The sequence below is a fragment of the Asterias amurensis genome, chromosome 1, assembly GCF_032118995.1.
Source record: "Asterias amurensis chromosome 1, ASM3211899v1".
Lineage (NCBI taxonomy): Eukaryota > Metazoa > Echinodermata > Asteroidea > Forcipulatida > Asteriidae > Asterias > Asterias amurensis.
In genome coordinates this window covers 30230647-30252192 of record NC_092648.1, presented here as the reverse complement: position 1 = coordinate 30252192, position 21546 = coordinate 30230647, and the positions used below count along the sequence as shown (strand labels likewise).

Sequence of the window (21546 nt, the reverse complement as noted above, 5' to 3'; positions counted from 1 at the left end):
CTTTATTTTGACAATCACAGCAGCCAATACCTGAACACGGCTGTAGATGTGAGCATATTTTAAATGACAAAATCATAACAACATGAACAACTCTGTGAAGTTAACCCACTTGCGCTTTATCAAAGTTGGGAAACGTTTAAGTTCAACTTTTTCTGCAGCAAAAAATTATCTTCATTATTTTCATAGTACAATCAGTTTATTTTAGCTGTTTAGTGAGCTATGACAACACTGAAAGGAAACTGAAGTCCAAATTTGACCATGGAGGTTCTACCTCCATGATCCGACGGAGAAAGATAACTATGAAGTCCCAAAAAACATGCCAGGATTTTTATCTTTGAGAGGGCAAGACCATTTGCATTTAGCAAAGGGCACTTCCATTGGAAATTCTATTGGAAACTTTCAAAGGGGCACCAAGGCCATGACCCTAACGCAATGGCATCCATGTAATTCCATGCAGGCCTGCAAAGTATTTGCTGAATTGGCTTCCTAGTGTCCTGCTGATGATATACTACAGTTATACTTTGTTGCTTTCCAAATAAATTTGTTGATGGTAGTTTACCTCAACATCAGGCCAATGATACAATGTACTTCCTGGAGACAATTGCAGAGCAAAATGTTACAAACAATAACATCATTTTCTACCCAGTATATGCATTCAGTGTGCACAAAAATATATGTATATTTTTTGTAAACGTTACAAAATGCGCTGCATACTAGGGTTTACAAAACCGCCTTTCAACTGTCTAGCCTATGTTGAGATTACTAGATGAATACATGTCCTTGGTTTATGCAAGAGAAACCTTTTAAGCATCAGACCAATAGAAAATACAGTCAATGGGACAAGACAAACTTACTTTTTCATACAAGAAATTTTGTTAAGAAACAAGGACAGCAAAACACAAAGCAGAAAAGAGATTTGGGACTTAAAAAAGTACTCTTTATTACAGATGCTAACCGAAGAAATTTGAAGTACGTACATTTACAGAAGTGGGGAAATATGAGCACAATGTGCTGGTTGTAATGTAACTGCACTTGTTTATCAAATCAATAAAACACACTCATGGCGAGTGGTTGCAAATAATTATAATGAAACCGTCAAAATGAATGTGAATTCAACCTAAAAAAGTTCCAATGTGTTTTAAACTTGCTGGTCAAAATAAAATGAAAAAATATTTAAGCTGATAATGACAAGAGAATAATATATTCATAAATACCTCAGACAGTTTTGATATTCCTATTGGTGGAGAGCGCGTCACGAGGGTGTGTATAAACCTTTGTTTATGACCGGTAAAAAGTGTTAATTCATGAGCGTGACACGCGACCTTGCACCTGTTCTTATAAGACAGTTTCTTCATTCCTATTGGTCAAGAGCAACGGCTGAAACATTTGTGCCACATCACGCGATACGTGCGATGCGCACAGCATTCCCTTATAAGGAGTTGTTTACCCGAGGGCGGCGGAGGGCTTTACCATTTCATAGCTGTAGGGGTGCTGTGTTGAAAGAAATCATTTAACAATTAAAACTTTTGCATTTATTTTACTTTTTGACCAAAAAGTGAGCTAAAAAAATACATTACAAACTTCATGTAGAAACCAAAAAAAGGACTTATAGAAATTCCAAAGTTGGTGTAGAAAGATAAAATGGACCCAAGAAGTTACTCACAATTATGTACACCCACATAGTTGTATCTAAGAACATTGGCAGCAAACATTTAAGCAAGAAAACATTCACAGGAGGTATAACACAGGGTGTTTTTGTTGGTTACCTTATTCTGGTAGGTCAAATTGTTTTATGCTTAACAATTTGTTATGCTTAAGCAGCTCTAAGAAATGGGCCATGATCTGGGTTTTTTCTCAAGCTCTGGTGTTTCTGATCAGCAGAGTGTGGGTTTGAGTCCAGGTCTTGACACTTGTGTCAAAGCAAGAAGCTTTAAAAACCAGTATTGATTTGTCCTTCCTATGGGACGTAAAGCATGTGAAGCGGCATTTTGTACATTGCACATTATGCATGTAAAAGAACCAAGTTACATTTATTTATTAAGACAAGGAGTTTGCCCCAGTGTTTCTGGTAGTGGCTGCTGAATGCGGAGCAGCACCTTGTACGTCATTAGAAGGTGCTACATAAATGGGCTCAAATTAAAAAACATGGCTCTCTTATCATGTTGAAAAACAAACAATAAGCGTTTTGAAACGCCCCTAGGGGCGTGATAAAGTGCAACATCAAATCCCAGTATTATTATTATTATTATGGCAAATCAAAGATAATATTGCAATATGTGATTTATCGTTGTGTCAGGTGCGGTGCATCCATAAGTCTGTGGCTCCTTATCTGTACCTACTTTATTAAAAAAAATACAATGTAAGGACTCTTGATTATGACTCAAATCCAAGCTCACCATACAACCTGTAGATCTGTTCCCTCGACAAGAATTCCTCTTCCAGTGGCTTAAATGTGGTTGCATTTTTTCTTGACCGAGTCCTGCTGCCCATTTCGTTAACCCCCTGGCCGGGTTCGCTTCGATGTTGCCTTGACCGTGAGAAGCTTGAATCCTCAAGCGTCCTCTTTCTCAAGTTGCTAGTTTGATTCAGAGGTTTTGCATACAGATATTCAACTGATGCATCCGTTCCAGTCAGAATAATTTCAGGGTTACTGGTTGTGTCAGATCGGTGATCATCCAAACTGTGGACTTTAGCAGAGCCATGCACGTCTACGACTGGTGAACACTCGGCAGATAAATTTATCACGCACCAGTCTCGTAACAGTAGAACGGGGTCACCGAAAGAGAGCTCCGAGTCTGTCTCGCTGATTGGTAGAGTAGTGCAGCTACACCAACTTACGTACCTTCTAAGGTAATATCCAATGGGCATGATACTAGCTGCTGAACATTCACTGAGAAAATCGGTTCAATCTGACCATCGACTTATTGCCGGCAAGGCTTGTTCTTGAGAACATAAGAAACTTGGAACTGATGATGTTATGTTGAAAGATGTTGGGAATACCCCAACAACACAACAGAGACTTGCATGTTTCGGAGTTCCCGGCATCAGAACGACTTATATTGTGGCAGCGTTAAAGTGGCAGTATTTGAAGCTGTACCCTTTGAATGGCAGACAAATTGTGAACAATAAACACATGATAACTACAGCCATCCAGCAATGGGATCTGGTCTGACTCCGCACAGGAAATGTATCGTGCATTTTTCACTGATATATCCATCAATTACTAATCAGTCACACAAAGGTCTCATCTTCTACATTTCAAGCTTAGTGGCTCACAAACAGAGCATCAATGCAGGCTTCCTGGAGATTAAGAGTTACCATACATGGAAACTCTTCATACGCAAATGAAAATACAGAGAGACTGCCCAGTTTTTGTCTCACGATAAATGTTAATTCTACGATATACCAGCAGAGTTATCACGGGGTTGTTGCCAATGCAATGGCCCTCGACTTGAATACCAGCAAAAGGTATATCACCAATACCATAGAAAATGTCACCAAACACTGTAATAACTCAATTCCCACATCACATGGTAATTTGAGTCAGTGACTTACTAGTTGTATAACAGTTCCGATATGCTGTACATGTGCATAGATTAACAATAAATTGAAAAAAAAACTATGGAAGTGTAGTCCACTCGTGTTAAAATTTAATGGCAATAATAAATTTAGTTGGCTAGAAACTCAGCAGCTTTCGATGGTATGGAGTATTTTTTGTTTAGAAAAATGACACTTTGAAGTAATGCAATTATAGAAAAGGATGTTTTTATCCCCCAAAATTGAATCTGAAAAATGTTACCGGGGGGGGGGGGGGGGGGGTCACCATTTGTAAATGAAAGGGTTAAACAAATAAATGTGTACATATGATCAATTTCTCCGTAAGATATATGGTGCAGTTTTAAGTACACTCCATCTAAAACAGGATCACTGTACTTTGCACAGAACGTAACCTTCACATATGGATCGCTTGAACTTATATCAGTAGTAATAGACTCCGTGCATAAAATAATAATAAAACCCTTAATATCGAGTAAATGATTGAGGGCTTCTGAGCACATAAAAAAGGAAGCACAAATAAAATATCTCGGAAAAACACCTTATGGCGCCACCACTTTTTACCTCATTTTTACAAAAAGGGATTTCTCATTGAGGTAAATTAGATACTATATTATTCCATATCGAATGAAAAAGTGGTGGCGCCATACGGAAACTTTTCCGAAACTTTCATATAAAGAAAACAGTCACAAAGTCTAAAAAGAATAACAGATTTGTGTAAAAAAAAGCAACACATTTTTACACCCAAGAAAATTATCGATTTAGTATTACACAATCAAGATTAATGTGATGACCTCAGGTGAAATGGGTCAAAACCCTTGCCCTCAAAAAATTAAGGTGAAGGAGTCTTCTCACCTGTTGTTCCAGTCGCTTTTTGAGTATTACCGACCCTTTTAAATGTGTAGGAGACATCACTGTTTCCATCATCAATATTCCTAGTTCGACTTCCCCAAGATCCATTGTCTTTGGTTTGGTTATAGATGTTATCTTTCCGTAACTCATCCCTGCCGTTATTATAAGATTTATCGTTTGAATTTGTCTGTACAAGGTCCGGAGCATTGGCAAGCAGCAGCAACTCCGGCTTCCCGCTGGTGTCGCTATTCTGGGAGTGGGTTTCGCTCTTTGGCAGCTCGGATACAGAGGTTAGAGCAGAGGACAGGAGGGGTGTGGTTTCTTTCAGCGTACTGCCACTAGACACAGAGAACACATCATCATCATCCTTAGTAGGAGACTTACAGCAACAGCATAGACTCCCAGCCTTGCCCATCTCTTCTAACTATAGTTTAGTCTTCAACACCAAGGTGCAGACCAAAGTATTATGAACTACCAATAATCATTGAGCAAGGAAAACAAAGTTTAACGTCGAGTCCAGTTAATGTAACAATGGTGTATGCCTGGTTGTGTTCGCCTCCATGAAGCTATGCAGGAAGGTCCCAGCTCAAGAAACATGTATTGAGATACTGGTGTACACAGTTGGAGCCACAGTCAACAAACAATACGGAAGGAAAGGGACCTTCATGCACCAACAACTGAGTGTGTGAAGCATTGAGGTAGATATAGAGGAAACTCTATGGTTGAAGTACACATGTACATGCTTGAATGTAATTCAATATGCTGAATGGGTTGCTGGAAGAAATCTGCACTGTATGCAAGGTCTGCAACGTCTGCATAACTCAACCAGCTTGAGTTCTAGGGCTTCTTTGTATGATTCAACCATGGAGGTAGGACCCATGGTTCAATGGTGTAACATAAAAGACTTAGCCACTGAGCATTTGGAGCTGAAAAAAAACCATACTACCCACATGCATGGCTGGACATACAATTACACACTATTACCTCAGCTGAGGAATTTGTGATGGTATTTCATCAATTCACTTCAAACATCATACTGGTTGTTAAACATGGAGGTATAACAATATGCATATACATGTAGCAGTTTTGGTTCAATACACAAAACAAGGAAGATAATAACAAATAATAATAACACAGCATTTATAAAGACGCGCTTAATCTGGTGAAAAACCATTCAAAGGCACCGGTCAAGATGGAAAGGGGGACAATTCTCAAGTGTTGGGGAAAGCAAGTGTGAACAGGTGTGTCTTAAGTTGATGCTGAAAGATGGAGATGTCATGTATTTTCCTGAGGTTTTCAGGGAGTGAATTCCAAGGCCTGGGTGCTGTAATGGGAAAACCCCCTGTCCCCGTAGCTGGCTAGACGAGACCGGGGAACAAGAAGCATGTTGCTGGTAACTCTAAGACTATTTAAAAAAAAAAATGTATGAGCTAACTTTAAGACTCGTCAATAGTTATTTATTTTTATGGCGGAAATCAGTCAACTCATTCCCAGGTCAAACTCAAACCCAAGTCAACTCATACCCCCTCCCCATTTTTTTTAAACCCAAGACAACTAGTATCCAGGTTATTTTGTTTGTTGATGATGGAGACTGGTTGTATTTTTAATTGTAAAAACTGGTTTGAAAATTTTGCTTGGTCTGTTTTTCAGCTGTGGAATACATTGTAGGTTAAACATTTATAATAAAATGGTGTTATTTCAATAAAGAAAAACAAAACAATTGGTACTTTGCTAGAAAAACAGTCAAACAGGTAAAAAAAAAATTAATTCATGAAGAAACTAATAATAAATATTTTCATATTTTAATTTTTTTTTCTTCATAACGGAGTAACTGTAAAAATTAAGATAAATTCTTTGACCTACAAACAAAAGGTGTTAGAGAAAGGTATAGATAGTTTATAAAACTATACACAAAAGATAAAGAAAAAAACGATAGATCTTAGGCAGAAAGTTAGGTAGTTGGTTAGGTGGCTTTTGGTAACATTAATTAACCACTGCTATCTCCATGGCAATGCAGTTTGACAGTTTATTTGTTTGTCAATAGAGTAAGTTTCAGATCCTATAAGCACGCCAAACATAATAAAGTCAGCTTCATACGACCACAAGGCCAACATTCCTACACTTCAATTCTATGATCTCGGTCTTGCAAGCAATGAGAAAACAAGAGAGCCTTGTGCGTTTACCAATGAGCAATGCCTTCACATCACTATTGCCAGATTATCTAGTGTTATAGAAAGACCACAAGATGGGGCTCAAAAAGGGGAAGGGGTTCTGTGGCTCGTGTACCATATATTAAGGTAATACATCTCTAATACCTAGCACAACCATGAGGTATTTGAATTTATAGTCCAAAGAAAGGATAAGAGTACTAAAAACAAAATGAACATTGTTCTTTCGTTATAAAAAGTGTATGATTATAAAAAAAATTGTGTTAAAGTATAACCCAAAAAAAACACGCAACATTTTCATAAGTGTCACGAAAAGACCCATAGCACCTAGGAATCAAAACAACACTGTGGCACTACAGACTCCATCCAAACAAAACATTGGAAAATGCATAGTAATGAAGATGAACAACTTTCATCCAGTCTGTGTTGTGACACAGTCTTTATGTCACAACACAGGCTGGTTTTACAACCGTTGATGAGGCGAGGCACTGGTACTCCGGTGTTGATTCCATTTTAAATTAATTTTACACGGTTCTGTGCTGGGAACCATGCAGGGCAATGCCAACGGCGGGAAAAAACACCAGTTCTCTAATGGCAAATTGGGGTGAGGGGGGCAGGGTTGGTGGACTAGTTTTTTCCCCGATCAAATGTCAACAAAATCAAAGGGAAGAAAACTTTGCACTTTATGATTGAATAGTATTTTAACACAAAATAAACAAGGATAAATAGTTAAATTAGTTTAAGCTGATCTCTAAGAATGTTTTTAGCACCATTGTTGTTCGGATCAACTAATCAAAAGCATTGTAATCAAGTCTTCAAACAATTAGTCAAGAAGTTGTACAACCCAATTTTTGCTGAGTGAAATCAAATTATTTCTACAAATGAATTTTGACAGATGCTGTTAAAAATATTTTTAAAAACTAACCAAAACCAAACCTGTTGCATACATGCTATTGAAATTTCACAAAATACATGCGACTCGCTTATTTTAAAATGGCTATCGGACATGAGCTATCATTAATAAATGTTGAGGGTTTCAATTAATACCACTTACTATTTGCAGATTTAAATTTTTGAACCTATAAAAAAAGCTATATCAAACTTAAAGTCATTGGACCCTTTCGGTAAACAGTGTTGTCCAAGGCCCACACTTTGTGTACCACAACTTCTACATCAAATAACAAACCTGTGAAAGTTTAGGCTCAATCGGTCATCGGAGTCGGGAGAAAACAACGGAAAACCCACCCTTGTTTCCGCGCGTTTTGCCATGTCATGACATTTGTTTAAAATAAATCCGTAATTTATATAGTTTTGCTGTTTTCTCACAAAGTAAAGTATTTCATGGAATAATATTTCAAGAGAAGTATTTCACCATTGCCTTCTGTAAACTCTATAAGTTATGTGTAAATCTGTGAACTTTTATTTTTTTTCTCTGAACCGAAGGGTCCAATGGCTTTAAATCTGAATATTTGGGTCATATTGTTGGCACAATAATACCATCTTTTTCTGTGAAACCCAAACTGATGATTATGTGAGCACCACCTTAAGGTATGGGGATGTTTGTATGTATGAACTACAATTGTGCCCGGTACTTAAAGCACTTCATAAAGTGCAGTTGCACACTTAAAGGGACACATTGCCTTGGATCGGTCGAGTTGGTCTTTGAAAAGCATTTGTAACCGTTTTTTATAAAATGCATATGGGTAGAAAGATGTTGTAAAAGTAGAATACAATGATCCACACAAACATGCCTCGAAAGTGCGTGGTTTTCCTTTTACCTCGACGACTAACACGTCGGCCATTTATGGGGGTCAAAATTTTGACTCCCATAAATGGCTGACCGTGTTAGTTCGCACAGTAGAAGAAAAACCACGCAATTTCGAGGCAAACTTGTGTGGATCATTGTATTCTATTTTTAAAACATCTTTCCAACCATATGCATTATATAAAAAACGGTTACAAACGCTTTTGTTTTGACCAACTCGTCCGCTCCAAGGCAACGTGTTCCTTTAAGTAGAACTGCACAGTTAGTGTTCTATTGCACAAGCGACAGTCTACTATGCATAAATACTGGTATGCACGCTGAGTAAAACAAAAATAGCATCTGCAATGTTTGTGATAGTGAATGTATCAGTGAGAATTCGGCTCGCGATCAAGAACTTATGTGTGAGTTATAATAACTACTATAACCATATAACCACATACGCCCTAAGGTGTATCAGCCGCAGAACACTTTTTGGGACCAAAGTAACACACGGCAAACCGCATATTTGGCATAGATGACGGTCTGATAGATAAACTCCACTGTTAACAATTTCACTCAGCACATTTGCATAGCAAATTGTTTCCCGTGAACAGATTTTGTGCACACTGAATGGTAATATTGAGTAGCAAATGATGATATTTGAGTAGCATTTTGCTCTGCTAGACAAGGGAAATCATTCACTGCTCCAAGTTTGAGTATCCATCGAGTCGGAAGACCATGAAACAGTGACTCAAGTAAAGACATTCCGGATACAAATGTAACCCAATGATTACCTTCAGACATGCAGGTACCGCTATCATGATCTGTACTACAATCCAAATCCTTCGTGCTCTCTCCTTTCCTTAGTAAGAAATCAGGTAAAGCAAGCAATGACGACAGCCCTTTGGTATCCTTGGTTTGCTCCCCATCCTCCTTGTCAGTGGTCCCCGTCTCAATGTTATTTGTTGTCCCTGTCTCTCCAGCGTCGGTCTCATCAGTCTTAAGGGCATCCCCCTCTGCGCTATTTTCCTCCTCATCGCCAAAAATACTGTTCAATTTATCGTCCATCCACTGCTTGAAGCGATCCAGCGCCATAGCAAAATGGTCTGTCCTCTTTACACTGACTTCATTGAAAACATCTTTCAACACAACACAACGATCCGATTCAGAAATCTTTTCAGCTCCCCCGTACTAACTCAAATATTTATACACAAAATGGCTCAGACATAACACGATAATGCTGGAAAGACTTTTTTCGGCACACTGATGAGGTGTAAAAATGAAACAATGGTAACATGACAACTCCCTGCAAATCCCTGCATTTTGAACGTGACCAAACAAGTTGAATGTGTTGATGGACCTTTTGTTCATGACCTTCGATCAATAATTTCTATTGTTTTCCAATCCACTACAGCTGCTGCATTAAAATGTACAAGAAAAAAAATAAAATCGTTGACGGACTTAGGATGGGATGATGATACCTCACACCACCACATTCAACCTTGGTGGGTTCGATCACACCACATCACCATGGAAACACGGGAAATACTCAAACAAATAGCAACTTTGGTGTGATGCTACAATTCATTGCAAGAAATCATCAACTCCTTTTGAAATTAAACAAGGAAGTGAAATACAATAGACCCCTCAATTTTTAGATTAAATCGTATAAAGAAAATTCATTTTCAACAAATTTAAACATTTATTGGTGGTGCGTACACCAAATTTACTGACAGATGTTAGTGCTTCTTACTGTATGTAAAATATCATTGTAGCTGAAGTTACAATGTCTTGATGAGTGGCTAAGATGGTATTGAAGAGTGCCACAGACACCGAACCATGACAATGACAACATGTGACAAAAAAACAGCACTGATACTGTCACCAATCAATCAATCAATCAATCAATATGGCGTTATGTAGTTGCATTGAAGAGTCCTCTCTTGACAGTAACACCAATGTTTAAATGACCATGACATTGACACTTCTCCTAAAAGTGACAGTGATGGCACTGATGTGTGCAAATAATCTACAGGCAGCAAATGGCAAATAACCATGACAACATTCCAGCTCTTCCCTGAGTAGGTTCTGTTTACACATCTTGTTGATGTCTGTGTTACCTCTTGATGAAATTGGCTTAAAATGCCTCTTAAGCTGCCTAGTCTATTTCTTAACAAGTTGATAAATGCAATTCTTTGAAACATAACAAAAACTTCATTGAGTACTGGGCTGACTTACATACCTATGGTGAAGGCAAACAGACTTTTTTAGAAGTCAAAGTTTTCCTGATTTTCCAAGGGCCCCAATATCGGAAATCAGACTGAAGTAGAAAGAATATCATGCCTAAAAAAATGATATGGCATATTTTGTGTCACTACAAAACACCAAACAACACTCAAGGGTAGGTAGAATCAAAGTAGAATCAAGTAATTATTAACACAAGTTGTGACTAACATTTGGTACATAATGGTGACATGTGCCAACCTACATACGATGTGTGCCAATTATGCATGAACATGTGGGACCAAATGTGTATAAAATAAGTGTTAATAATATAGTACAATGTTATAACCATAGGATTTATATAGCGCAAAATTGCCAAAGGATGCAAGGCGCTTCAGGAAGAAGATAAAATTAAGGGGGACAACCAGCTACAAGATGGAGAACAAGTGAGTCTTGAGACCCTTGAGACAAAACAGTCTTAGAACCTTGAATGGAGCCGGGAAGACCATTTCCAGAGGAAAAGGCGTGTCACAAACTAGAGTTTGCATGGCTTGTTCACCTTGAGGGAGATAGCATTATAGCTTGGAAGTGACTACAGGCAGCCTTGGATTTCAAAAAGTGAAGAAAGATAGTCAAGAGACTATGTACATCAGACTTTGTGCTTTCTAGACATGCATCATCTCAACTTGAGAACTAACAACTGTCAAAATACATTGTGCTAGTTTTAGTGCTGTTATCATTAGTTTGGTGTTTACATGTTGTATGTTAGTGTGAAAAATGATTTGATTTGATGTCTACTTTTATTCCATAAGGAACATAACATACAATACGCTATACAAAATATCATTAAGTATACAGGACTTAAGTTTCCACCACCAGTTAATCTAGGTTAACATGAAATGAGACTTTCTGAGATCAATATAAATAGGCAATTCAGGTATACAAACATCAACCTAAAATTTATTGTAGCACTCGCTCATAAACCAATTTTGTCCTTTTTGGTCTGATAACAAGTCGAAAAGTTCAACTCAGATCAGTGGATCAGGTTGGCTCAGTGGTTTCTTCCCCTGCCTTTCACCCCTGTGGACCCTGGTTAGAAACTCACTTTAGACCGGAGCCTTGCATGTGGATTGGGTTTTCAGTCCCACATATAAAACTGAACATTTCTTCTCCTTTCCCATTCATATTGTTTTTAGCTCATACTGTGCTGTTGGATGTGTTATCAAATAAATTAAAATAAAATAATATTTGCTGAGGGTTGTTGTTGATTGTAGGACAAATTCCGCAAAGATATTTGGGGGTTAGAGTTAAATGTTAATACACCATGAGAACCACCATTTGAAATCTACATGTAGCGTACCATTACTTTGTCCATCAAAGCTGCTATACCAAATGCCATCATTTTGTGGTTGAGGTCTCAGAGAAACACCACTCATAACAGAGACATATTGCTGACTTTGACCTGAAAATGAGGTACATTTACTGAGGTGTTACGTCCACGTATGACCAACTGCAGTGGTTCATAAACTCAATGGTAAGTTATCCCAATACCCAACCAATGATTGACAGTAAATACTATATACCTAAATACATACAGTAATAAAAATGAATTTAAGTTCTACTACTGCTGTCCAACATTTATTCATCTATCTAATAATTTCTTCTTTTTTTAGTGCATCATAAAACCCCTGGTTCAGCAAAGTGTATTGTTTTATTTATGTTATTTTTTTAGGTTTAACTACCAACAGAAACCCAGGTATATTTTCATGTCCCTGCTTACAGTTTAATTCTGAACTAACAAATTGTAGAATCACACACTTTGCAAGGCAACATAAACGCATAGTTCTGCAATAAAGTAGGCCTGTAAACCCTAATGTAGCTTTCTGTGTATGCTAATTTGAATATACCCAAATCATCATTAATATCATGGCTATTGTTTATGATATAGATGTAGTAATTTTAGCTAGTATTGCTTGCACTTGTAACTTTACATTTGCGTTTCATAAATCAGTTCAAACACAATGAAGACATGGGCGCTTTTTACAATTTTGATTTTTTTAAATTTTTAAATCTATAAACAAAACTATTAAAATTTATGAAAACATGTGCCAATTTGTTGATGGTAAAAAAATGCTACACACTTAAGTTTATCATTGTTATTGTTATTACTTAGGTTATAGTCCTAACTATAAAAGGGGAAAAAAATTAAGGACAATATCACCAAAACATTTAACTACCCTGTTTGTAAATCCTTTTGTTTACAGATAATTTTGTATACAGTTCTTTGTCAAATCCATTTTAATATCCCCAGTATACTGCAGTAGGGGATCAAAAAGTTTTAATCTAATCCAATCCAATCTAATCTGATTTAATGTAATCTAACCTAATCCCATCTTATCTAACCTAAATCTAATACAATGTTCTATATTGCACCAGAAATTGCAGCATACCTGTCTACTTTTCACTTATAGTGCACTAACACAAGCATTATGCATGTCCACATACCACCCCCACAAACCTCCCTTCGCACACAAAGTTTTAGCAACAGGAAACTAGTTTTACCCCTTTGTACAAATGATAAATCCAATTGGTCTTTTCCAAGGGTTGCCTTTATTTTCAGCCACTAGTAATGAACCTAAATACTAACCTTTTAAAAACATGTATCTAAACAATTGTTTCGGAATATAAGCTATACGTACTAATTTACTTTTTTACTTTTTTACTAATTTACTTTTTCATTGCATTTTAATATGTAGATATATTTTTTTAGATGCTTATATGTTTACCTCAAGTTATTTTTTTATCACAGAACTTACCCTCACTATTAGTTGGATCAAACCAACCAGGTATTTTGTATGAATATTTAGTCGGAGTCTGTGGTTCAAGTTCACTAGGAGTTATAGGATTATCATCCAGTTCACAGGCATCAACTTCATCCGACCTATCGTCGGTCACTTCATTCTGACATGACCAACTAACGACAGTAACTTCTCCATCGATGTCTTCGAGTTCTTCCAATATTAGTCCGGGGTTATCAATACCAATCTTCCCATTGTTATTATTATTAGAGACTGGTTTCTCTTTAGCTTCCTCTACATCATGCTGTACTTGTAGATCAACTCGTGCATCCGAAGACATAGACTGGACGACTTCGCCAAACCAGTCTGTAAGCATGTCCAACATGGTCGTTTCTGGCGGTGGATGTCCTCTCCAGAGAAATCAACAAGAAATCACAACCGTAATCCCATGGCGTGCGGTGATACCAGCAAGAGAAAGACCGGTCCACATGGACTTGCACTGGGAGTGTTTACTAAAAGCAATTGGGTTCTACTACATGTGCATAACACACCATAGACATACTGTTGCATGCAGACCTATATCATCAAACCACAGAGCAACTAGTGCATGCCTGGTACATTGTACTCATGTGCTGGAGTTGAAGAGGCAGACAATAAATCAATTGACAAATGGGAACAAAGGCCAACAAGTTATGAATTATGCATGAGTCTGGTTTCTGGCTTTAATTCCATGCCTCACTAAACAAGTAGATGGAACCATGGAGGATGGTTACACAAGGTCTCAAATGCAAAAAAATAGTTAATGGCCTCACAGTCCTTCCTAAGAGGTCTCAAAGTGTGCAATCCTATATGCAGAAACGTGGCACCAGGACATCCCAGAAGATCTAACACTGCAACTTTTCAAAGCCACGCGAGTTGCCTTGTTTCAAAGATGTTACTATCCATGATTATTTCACAAGCACTTTTGCACTTTAAAAAGAATTCCAACAACAGAGGGAGCAATTTACACGATAAAAGCATAACCGTAACAGTGTTACGTAACGTGGATGTCAACAAGAATCGAATAGAAGTCCATTGGGAATCAATAGTGAATCAATATCCATTAGAGATACTACAACCAAATTCAAGTTAAATTCAAGTCCGAACGAGTTGATTTATATTACAGAAACTAGGCTCGCATTGAGGGCAGACTTGTCAGTTTTACTTGTGGGGAGGAAAAACAAACAAACAAACGTCTTGGAGCCAAGACTACCAAGAGAGAAAACAACTGTGTCAAGACAGCTGAACGAGATCAATATTGCCTGATGTGATTGGGAAAATGACTGATAAACGAACACATTCTCATCAGGATCAATTCAATTGATTTCAACTCACAGGCAACACCCTGGAAATGTTTGCAAAAGACTTCAAGTTAATAGCATCATGGTAAACTACCCGATTATGTTAATGCTTTAATAATAAATATTTGTTTATTTTGTCAGGAAGAAAGTGGAAAAAAACCCTGAATGTATGATCATAGTAAAGAGTTAAGCAAAAAGTAAACGCAAAAGTGTTAATAATCCACACCTTGTTAAAGATTAGGTTCAGGATTTTAATGATTAACTTTATGCCAAAGCAACAGCTGTACATGAAATAAGAGAGAAGAAATGAACCCTTCCACTTAAGATACTTATGCCATGGTTATGCTTGATTGTCTAGTGGTCAAGAGATGCAAGGATCATGGGTTTAAACATCGTCCAAGCATTTCTACCTCAATGGTCCAAGTAGCATGCATACATTTTCTTCAAAATATGAGAAACCACTGAGGGATAGTGTGTTAAATAATAATAATAATAATGATAATTGTAAAAAAAATAACACAAATAATAATACTGTTCATGTCTGTCTGGAAAAAAAAAACATGAGTAATAGTTTGTGTGACTGAATAACTTCCTTCATAGTTAAAGTGATTACAAATGAAGATACAGTAAGATTTGGTCTACATTACACGTATTTGTCTGTAAAAAAAACAAATACAAGTTAGTTTCATCATGGTTTCATGTTCTTAGTGGTACTGACTACTGAAGCAGCCAATGCAACACTGAAAATAATCAGACTCTTGAAAGTAAACAGGATTTAAGGGGTTTTGAGGAAGGATCATTAATGATATGATCAGACTTGTAATAGAAGATCCTAACAAGCAGACACATTCTTGGATCCTTGCCACACCCAACAGCTCCGCCATGTAACAAAGCAAGCCTTTTAAAAGACTATAATTTACATTGGGAAGCAAGCCTTGTAAAGTTGTTTTCCGGGTAGAAGTTACCAGATAAAGTCACAAACCACAGGAGCTGCCCTTCAGTGGGCGGGTCATTCAGATGCAAACTCCAAATCTCAACTCATTCTTGTGAGTCCTTTTGTTAATCCTCAACCATGCATAGTGTCATCAGGGTGTACAAAACAGAGTTTAGAAAGAAGCTTGTTACAACTAACTGATTTATCTTGGTGTCCTTGGTGCTTCTGGGTTTGGAGCTACTCTCATTGTAAAACTGATTAAAAGAATGAAGACTTTTTAGAGGGATCAAGATGGGAATGCGTGTCATGCATGAATGATTTCAAGAAAAGTTCATTAAGGGTCATCGGACAGTCCAGTTCATACAAGTTTGAAAGCTTGATTCAAATAAATGACAGTATCACATAGTGCAGGGAAAGTATCAGTCCAAATGCTCTGGTGTAAATTAAGACCTTTTCACAGTAAAGAGCCAATTTCCAGAAAATAAACCGCAGGACCGCAACACTTGCTGCAATTTTCCTGTGTAAAATGAGGACTTAAAATGCTAACCCCTAGGTTATGTCCATTAACCCTAAGCTATTTCCAAGGAAACTGCTATATCCCAGGAGATTGCCAGGGTTAGTAATTTAGGTGTAGAGAGGTCAACCATTTAATTTCTTGGGAAGTTTATCTTATGTGAAAGGGGCATATAAACCATAATATTTTTTCACAGGACTCGGGAAAGTACTGAGTATACAGTGCTAACACACATCGGTGTATGGGTAAAAAACAAAAATATTAATAAACCTTCATGTTACTGGTATGTACATCTTCTTATTCTTTTGTACTGGTGCTGTGTATCAATCACTGCAAAACAACTTCAGAAAATAACAGCTTTAACTTTATGCAGAATTTATTCATAATATATGTTAAAGTTTTACTTTATATCCTGAAGTTCCTACACCTAAGGGATAAAAGCAATTCACATTATGCAGTCTGGTATTTACTTGATGTTTTTTACTAGTTACAATGATGAGTTAGTTAGTAGTGAACAGCACGGCAGAAACATCACACCCAATAAATGCATACCAAAAGAACTCATGCTTTCATTATCAACGTCGTGTTCCACAAGTATGTCTTAGGTAGCAATGGTGGAAGGAAAAAAGAAAACGATATAAATTCACACAAAATATCAACCATAATTAGTTTTTAAGAATAAACTTTCATAATGAGGATAGGCTAGTTTACATGAAGCTACAAAAAACGACTCATGCATTTTAAAATGTGCACACAATATACCACACCCGCGTCAAGCGTTACCATTTTGTTTTGTCACTCATTATTATAAATGGCAGAGAAAATATTGCTGGTCCATAAGCACAAATTGAAACTTTTAAGACAGTTTACCAAGAATAGGACCTGGGTTATTGTGACTGAGCGGTCTACACTAGTGCACCAGACAAACGTTCTGATGGCCAAGTTATCAGTGTGTGGGTTCAAATCCTGTTCATGACATTTTTGTCCTTGAGCAAGACAGTTCACCGTCTTATCACACACAAGTAAATGGGTATAACATGTGAGGGCAGGACATGGGGGTGCATTTTTGCAGACGCAACCAACTGTTTCAGTTGAATTGGCCATTGGTTTATCCCGGGACAATGACGGAAACAGTTGTTGTTTACAACCCAAAAAAATGCACCTACATGTAAGTGTCTTGTTATTAATTTTACTTGATTTAGGTTGCATATTTCCGAGAAAGCTGGTTTTAAAGCATAGAGCTAGGATGATTTAAGGACTGAAAAAAAAAGTCTCAGTAAATATGGTAACACGTTTATGTGCCACAAATGTAAAAACATTTAGATACCAGCACTATATAACTATCCATTATCATAAATACTATTAGAGGCAGTGCCTCCTTGGCCTCAATGAAATTCCAGAAACTTTAACATTGTAATATATTATACCTTTTTTAAAACAAAGACAGCCATAGTCATATTAAATCATGTGATTAATTTATCGTCAAATTTTTGCCAGACAATTTGAAAGTTCAAACTGATTGATAAATGAACTGAACTCTTGGCTGGCGCTCATCCACGGTCTTGAATATTGGCAAGGGTCTTGAGGCTCTTCCTGTAAAGTGTTTTCGAGACAAAATAAACCAGCCAAATGATTTCCTACATGTATATCCGCCTTCTTAACATCTCACAATGCATCTTGGAAATAATCAACAAGTATCATTGTGCAGATTTGTCCATGTTTGACAGACATGACATAGTCTACTGCACCACAGGTTCTGGTTGATTGTTTAAATGAAAAGTGCAGCTACGGTACTAGACAACGTTCAGAGCAATCCTCTATAAGGTCATTGCAAGGCTCTTAGGAAAACTTCATACCTGTGGAGAAAACGTTCTTTAACCTGAAATTTGGTTGTTGAGCCACTTGGAGCAAGTTTGAGTGGGCATATAGAGTCGAACCGTGGTTGACTGCTGACCAGCAAACATGCGCAGTAATGCACTTACTCGAACGACTCATTTCGAAGTCTAGTCAACCTTTAGTTTAGCAGCACACATGTTAGAATGAAACATGCTGTTGGGACCACTGAAGAAACCATCGGCTTGAGGCTGGTTCCAAATGGTCGACCACAGAAGTCAACCCATGGTCGAACAGCCTGGGTTCGAGTGCAAACGGTCAACCTTTTGTTAACCATTATGCCAACTCGAACTTCCTCTTGGCTGAGTATAAGAAAGAATGCTCGCACAGCCCATAAAATGCAACAACCCAAGTTCTCAGTAAATGCGGCAGTTGTCGGAAACTATTCAATAAAACAAACAATAAAATAATCGGACCAAAGAGATCTCTTTCCTCTTGCCTTACAGTACCGGGAACAATCAAGATTACAGTTTGTCGTAAGTAATCGGGAGTGTTCCAAGAGCGATCATCCATATGCTATAAGTATATGGGTAATAATGTGAAGCGCTTTGGGACGCCCTCCAGGTGTGAAAAGCGCTACATAAAAACCGGTTATTATTATTATTATTAAACGAGAGTTCAACACAAGAGAGTTGGATTCTTTAAACAGCGCAGTTAAGTGATCGTCATCAAATTACACAGTTGGGACCAATTTGACTCATTTAACCACTTAACTATGCAGTTGTAAATGCATTCTCTGTCAGTTTGGAATACCCACAAACAACTTCTTGTTTACAAAAACATTTATGTACATATAAGCGACTGAAAATATGTTGATTAACAGTGGTAGTCAAAAAACAAGGTAGAATCATTTTTGATTCTTGATTGCAATACCAACAACAAATATTTGAACCAAGGGGTTTATTGAAAGATGTTGAGGATGTATGATTTTGCTGCAATAAAAGAAAGAAATCCAAGCCCAATGCTTTAGCCAGAGACGTTGTGGTCTGTTGTTCGTAAAACACAATAATGGACTTGGACTGGTCATGATTCTCAAAGCTATGTATTAAAGGCAGTGGACATTTTGGTAATTACTCAAAATAATTATTAGCATAAAACCTTTCTTGAAAACAAGTAATGGGGAGAGGTTGATGATATAAAACATTGTGATAAACAGCTCCCTCTGAAGTGAGGTAGTTTTTGAGAAAGAAGTAATTTTCCACGAATTTTATTTCGAGACCTCAAGTTTAGAATTTGAGGTCTCGAAATCAAGCATCAGAAAGCACACAACTTCGTGTGACAAGGGCGTTTTTTCTTTCATTATTATCTCGCAAATTCGACGACCGATTGAGCTCAAATTTTCACAGGTTTGTTATTTTATGCATATGTTGAGATACACGGACTTTGAAGACTAGTCTTTGAAAATTACCAATAGTGTCCACTGGCTTTAAGAGTTGCGGCATGGAGGCAGGGCTCAAAATTAACACTGAACCACAGGCCCTAGGCTAGTGATTCAAGCGAAGGGCCAGTAAATTCGCAAATGGCAAGCCCGGTGGTATTGTGTGGTTTTTTTTATTGAATAGTAGTATGCTAAGGTTTCTTTTTTAATAGATGTTATTGTTAAGGTACCTTATTGTGGAATATCTTTGTGAAAACATTTTTGACGTCAAAGTTGATTTAATGTCTTTCAATTCCGTCGAGTATCAAGGATAGTGAATATCTTCTCTTAGTGCTTGATTTTGATTCTGGTGTTGTAAAATAAATAACATGTATGGTCCGGTACAAATTTTGAGCTATATTCCCCCTCCCCCCACAAAAAAAAATTCCATTCGTGAGAGGGACCAGTTTTCTTCAGTCCAGTGGTTGCTGGACGCCCATTTTCTGTCCACATGCAGCACAACCCAAGTGCAGCCTAGTCTAGCACCCTGTGTATACACATGCACTTTTGGGTACCAAACATGGCTTCTTAAACGCAGGTTGTTGTACTTGATACAGCTTAACCAGATTATGATACCATTTTAATATCTGAAATGTAATTATTAAAACTGAAACAAAAATGAAGAACCACAAGCACTTTCCGTCAATCTTCAGCTGAAATTGCCAAGGTCCAATAGGGGAAAAGAGTACCAACTTCTCACTACACACAAACAAACTGCCCACCACCGATAAGCCTCCTTTTGACCTCAGCGAGGGGGCTATTTACGTCTGTGACATAGACTTTATCGCAAATACTTGGTATGCAGCTTTAGGCGTGGAATGGGGTGCAAGCTGGTCTGACTTGTGATCAACTTTGATTGCTAGCTAGACCAGCATGCAGCTCATTCAACAGGTAGTTCAAATGCAATGGGTATTTGCGAAAAGGTTTATCGTATTCAAGGGGTCTATTAAAGAAAAAACACTTTAGGATCATACCTCCATTCATCATAGATGAGGAGCTCTTTGCCCTGAAGCTTCCACCCCTGGTTTTCTTGGCGAGTCCGCTGCCGTTGCCGTTGTCCTTGGCGCTGCTGACGTAGTGCTCATAGCGTAGCAGCATCTCATTATCGCTGTCTGATGAGGAATCATCTTCATCATAACCATAACTCTCACCTGTGGAAATGGGATTAATTTTAAGAGATAAATTAGCATTTAAAAATGGTTGAATATGTATTTAAAGACGTATTTAAGGGAGCACGTTGCCTTGGATCAATCGAGTTGGTCCTTGAAAAGCGTTCTGCAACGTTTGTTATAAAATCGATATGTTAGAAAGATGTTGTAAAAGTAAAATACAATGATCTACACAAATATGCCTCGCAATTGCTTAGTTTTCGTTTTACCTCATCGACTAACACGGTCGGCCATTTATGGGAGTCAAAAATTTTACTCCCATAAATCGCCGACCATGTTAGTTCGCGATGTAAAATGAAAACCGTGCAATTTTGAGTAACACTTGTGTGGATCATTATATTCTACTTTTGAAGGCAGTGAACACTATTGGAAATTCCTCAAAATAATTATAAGCATAAAACCTCACTTGGTAACGACTAATGGGGAGAGGTTGATAGTAAAAAACATTGTGAGAAACGGCTTCCTCTGAAGTAATGTAGTTTTCGAGAAAGAAGTAATTTTCCACGAATTTGATTTCCAGACCTCAGATTTAGAATTTGAGGTCTCGTAATCGAGCATCTGAAAGCACACAAATTCGTGTGACAAGGGTGTTTTTTCTTCTTTCATTATTATCTCGCAACTTCGACGACCGATTGAGCTCAAATATTCACAGCTTTGTTATTTCATGCATATGTTGAGATACACCAACTGTGAAGAGTAGTCTTTGACAATAATGTCCACTGTCTTTAAAACATCTTTCTAACCATATTCATTTCATATCAAAGGGTTTCAAACGCTTTTCATGGACCAAATCGTCCGATCCAAGGCGATGTGTTCCTTTAACGTGATCTTGAAGTCTTTGCATCTGGCCAAGCGACCAACAAATTATGCACATTTTCTCCCAAAGGTTTGACAGATAATGCCATTTAGAAAGTGAAAGAGAAACAAAGTGAAAAACGC

At 37.5% G+C, this 21546-nt stretch overlaps 1 protein-coding gene across 7 annotated transcripts in view; it reads right to left on the bottom strand.

Annotated features, from left to right (window-relative positions):
- LOC139936308 (synaptotagmin-16-like) overlaps positions 1 to 21546 on the bottom strand; it is a 55964-nt gene that overhangs the window by 15268 nt on the left and 19150 nt on the right. For 2 of the 7 annotated variants that reach the window (XM_071931118.1, XM_071931134.1), the window contains 2 exons: positions 20413 to 20589; positions 16681 to 16728 (listed from right to left, as the gene is read on the bottom strand). In XM_071931118.1, the coding sequence (XP_071787219.1) occupies positions 16681 to 16728; positions 20413 to 20589 (225 nt within the window). Of the gene's footprint in view, positions 1 to 2396; positions 3245 to 4410; positions 5175 to 11902; positions 12005 to 13358; positions 13995 to 16680; positions 16729 to 20412; positions 20590 to 21546 lie in introns of those variants that run through there. The other 5 variants (XM_071931113.1, XM_071931141.1, XM_071931149.1 and 2 more) reach the window with 5 other exon arrangements.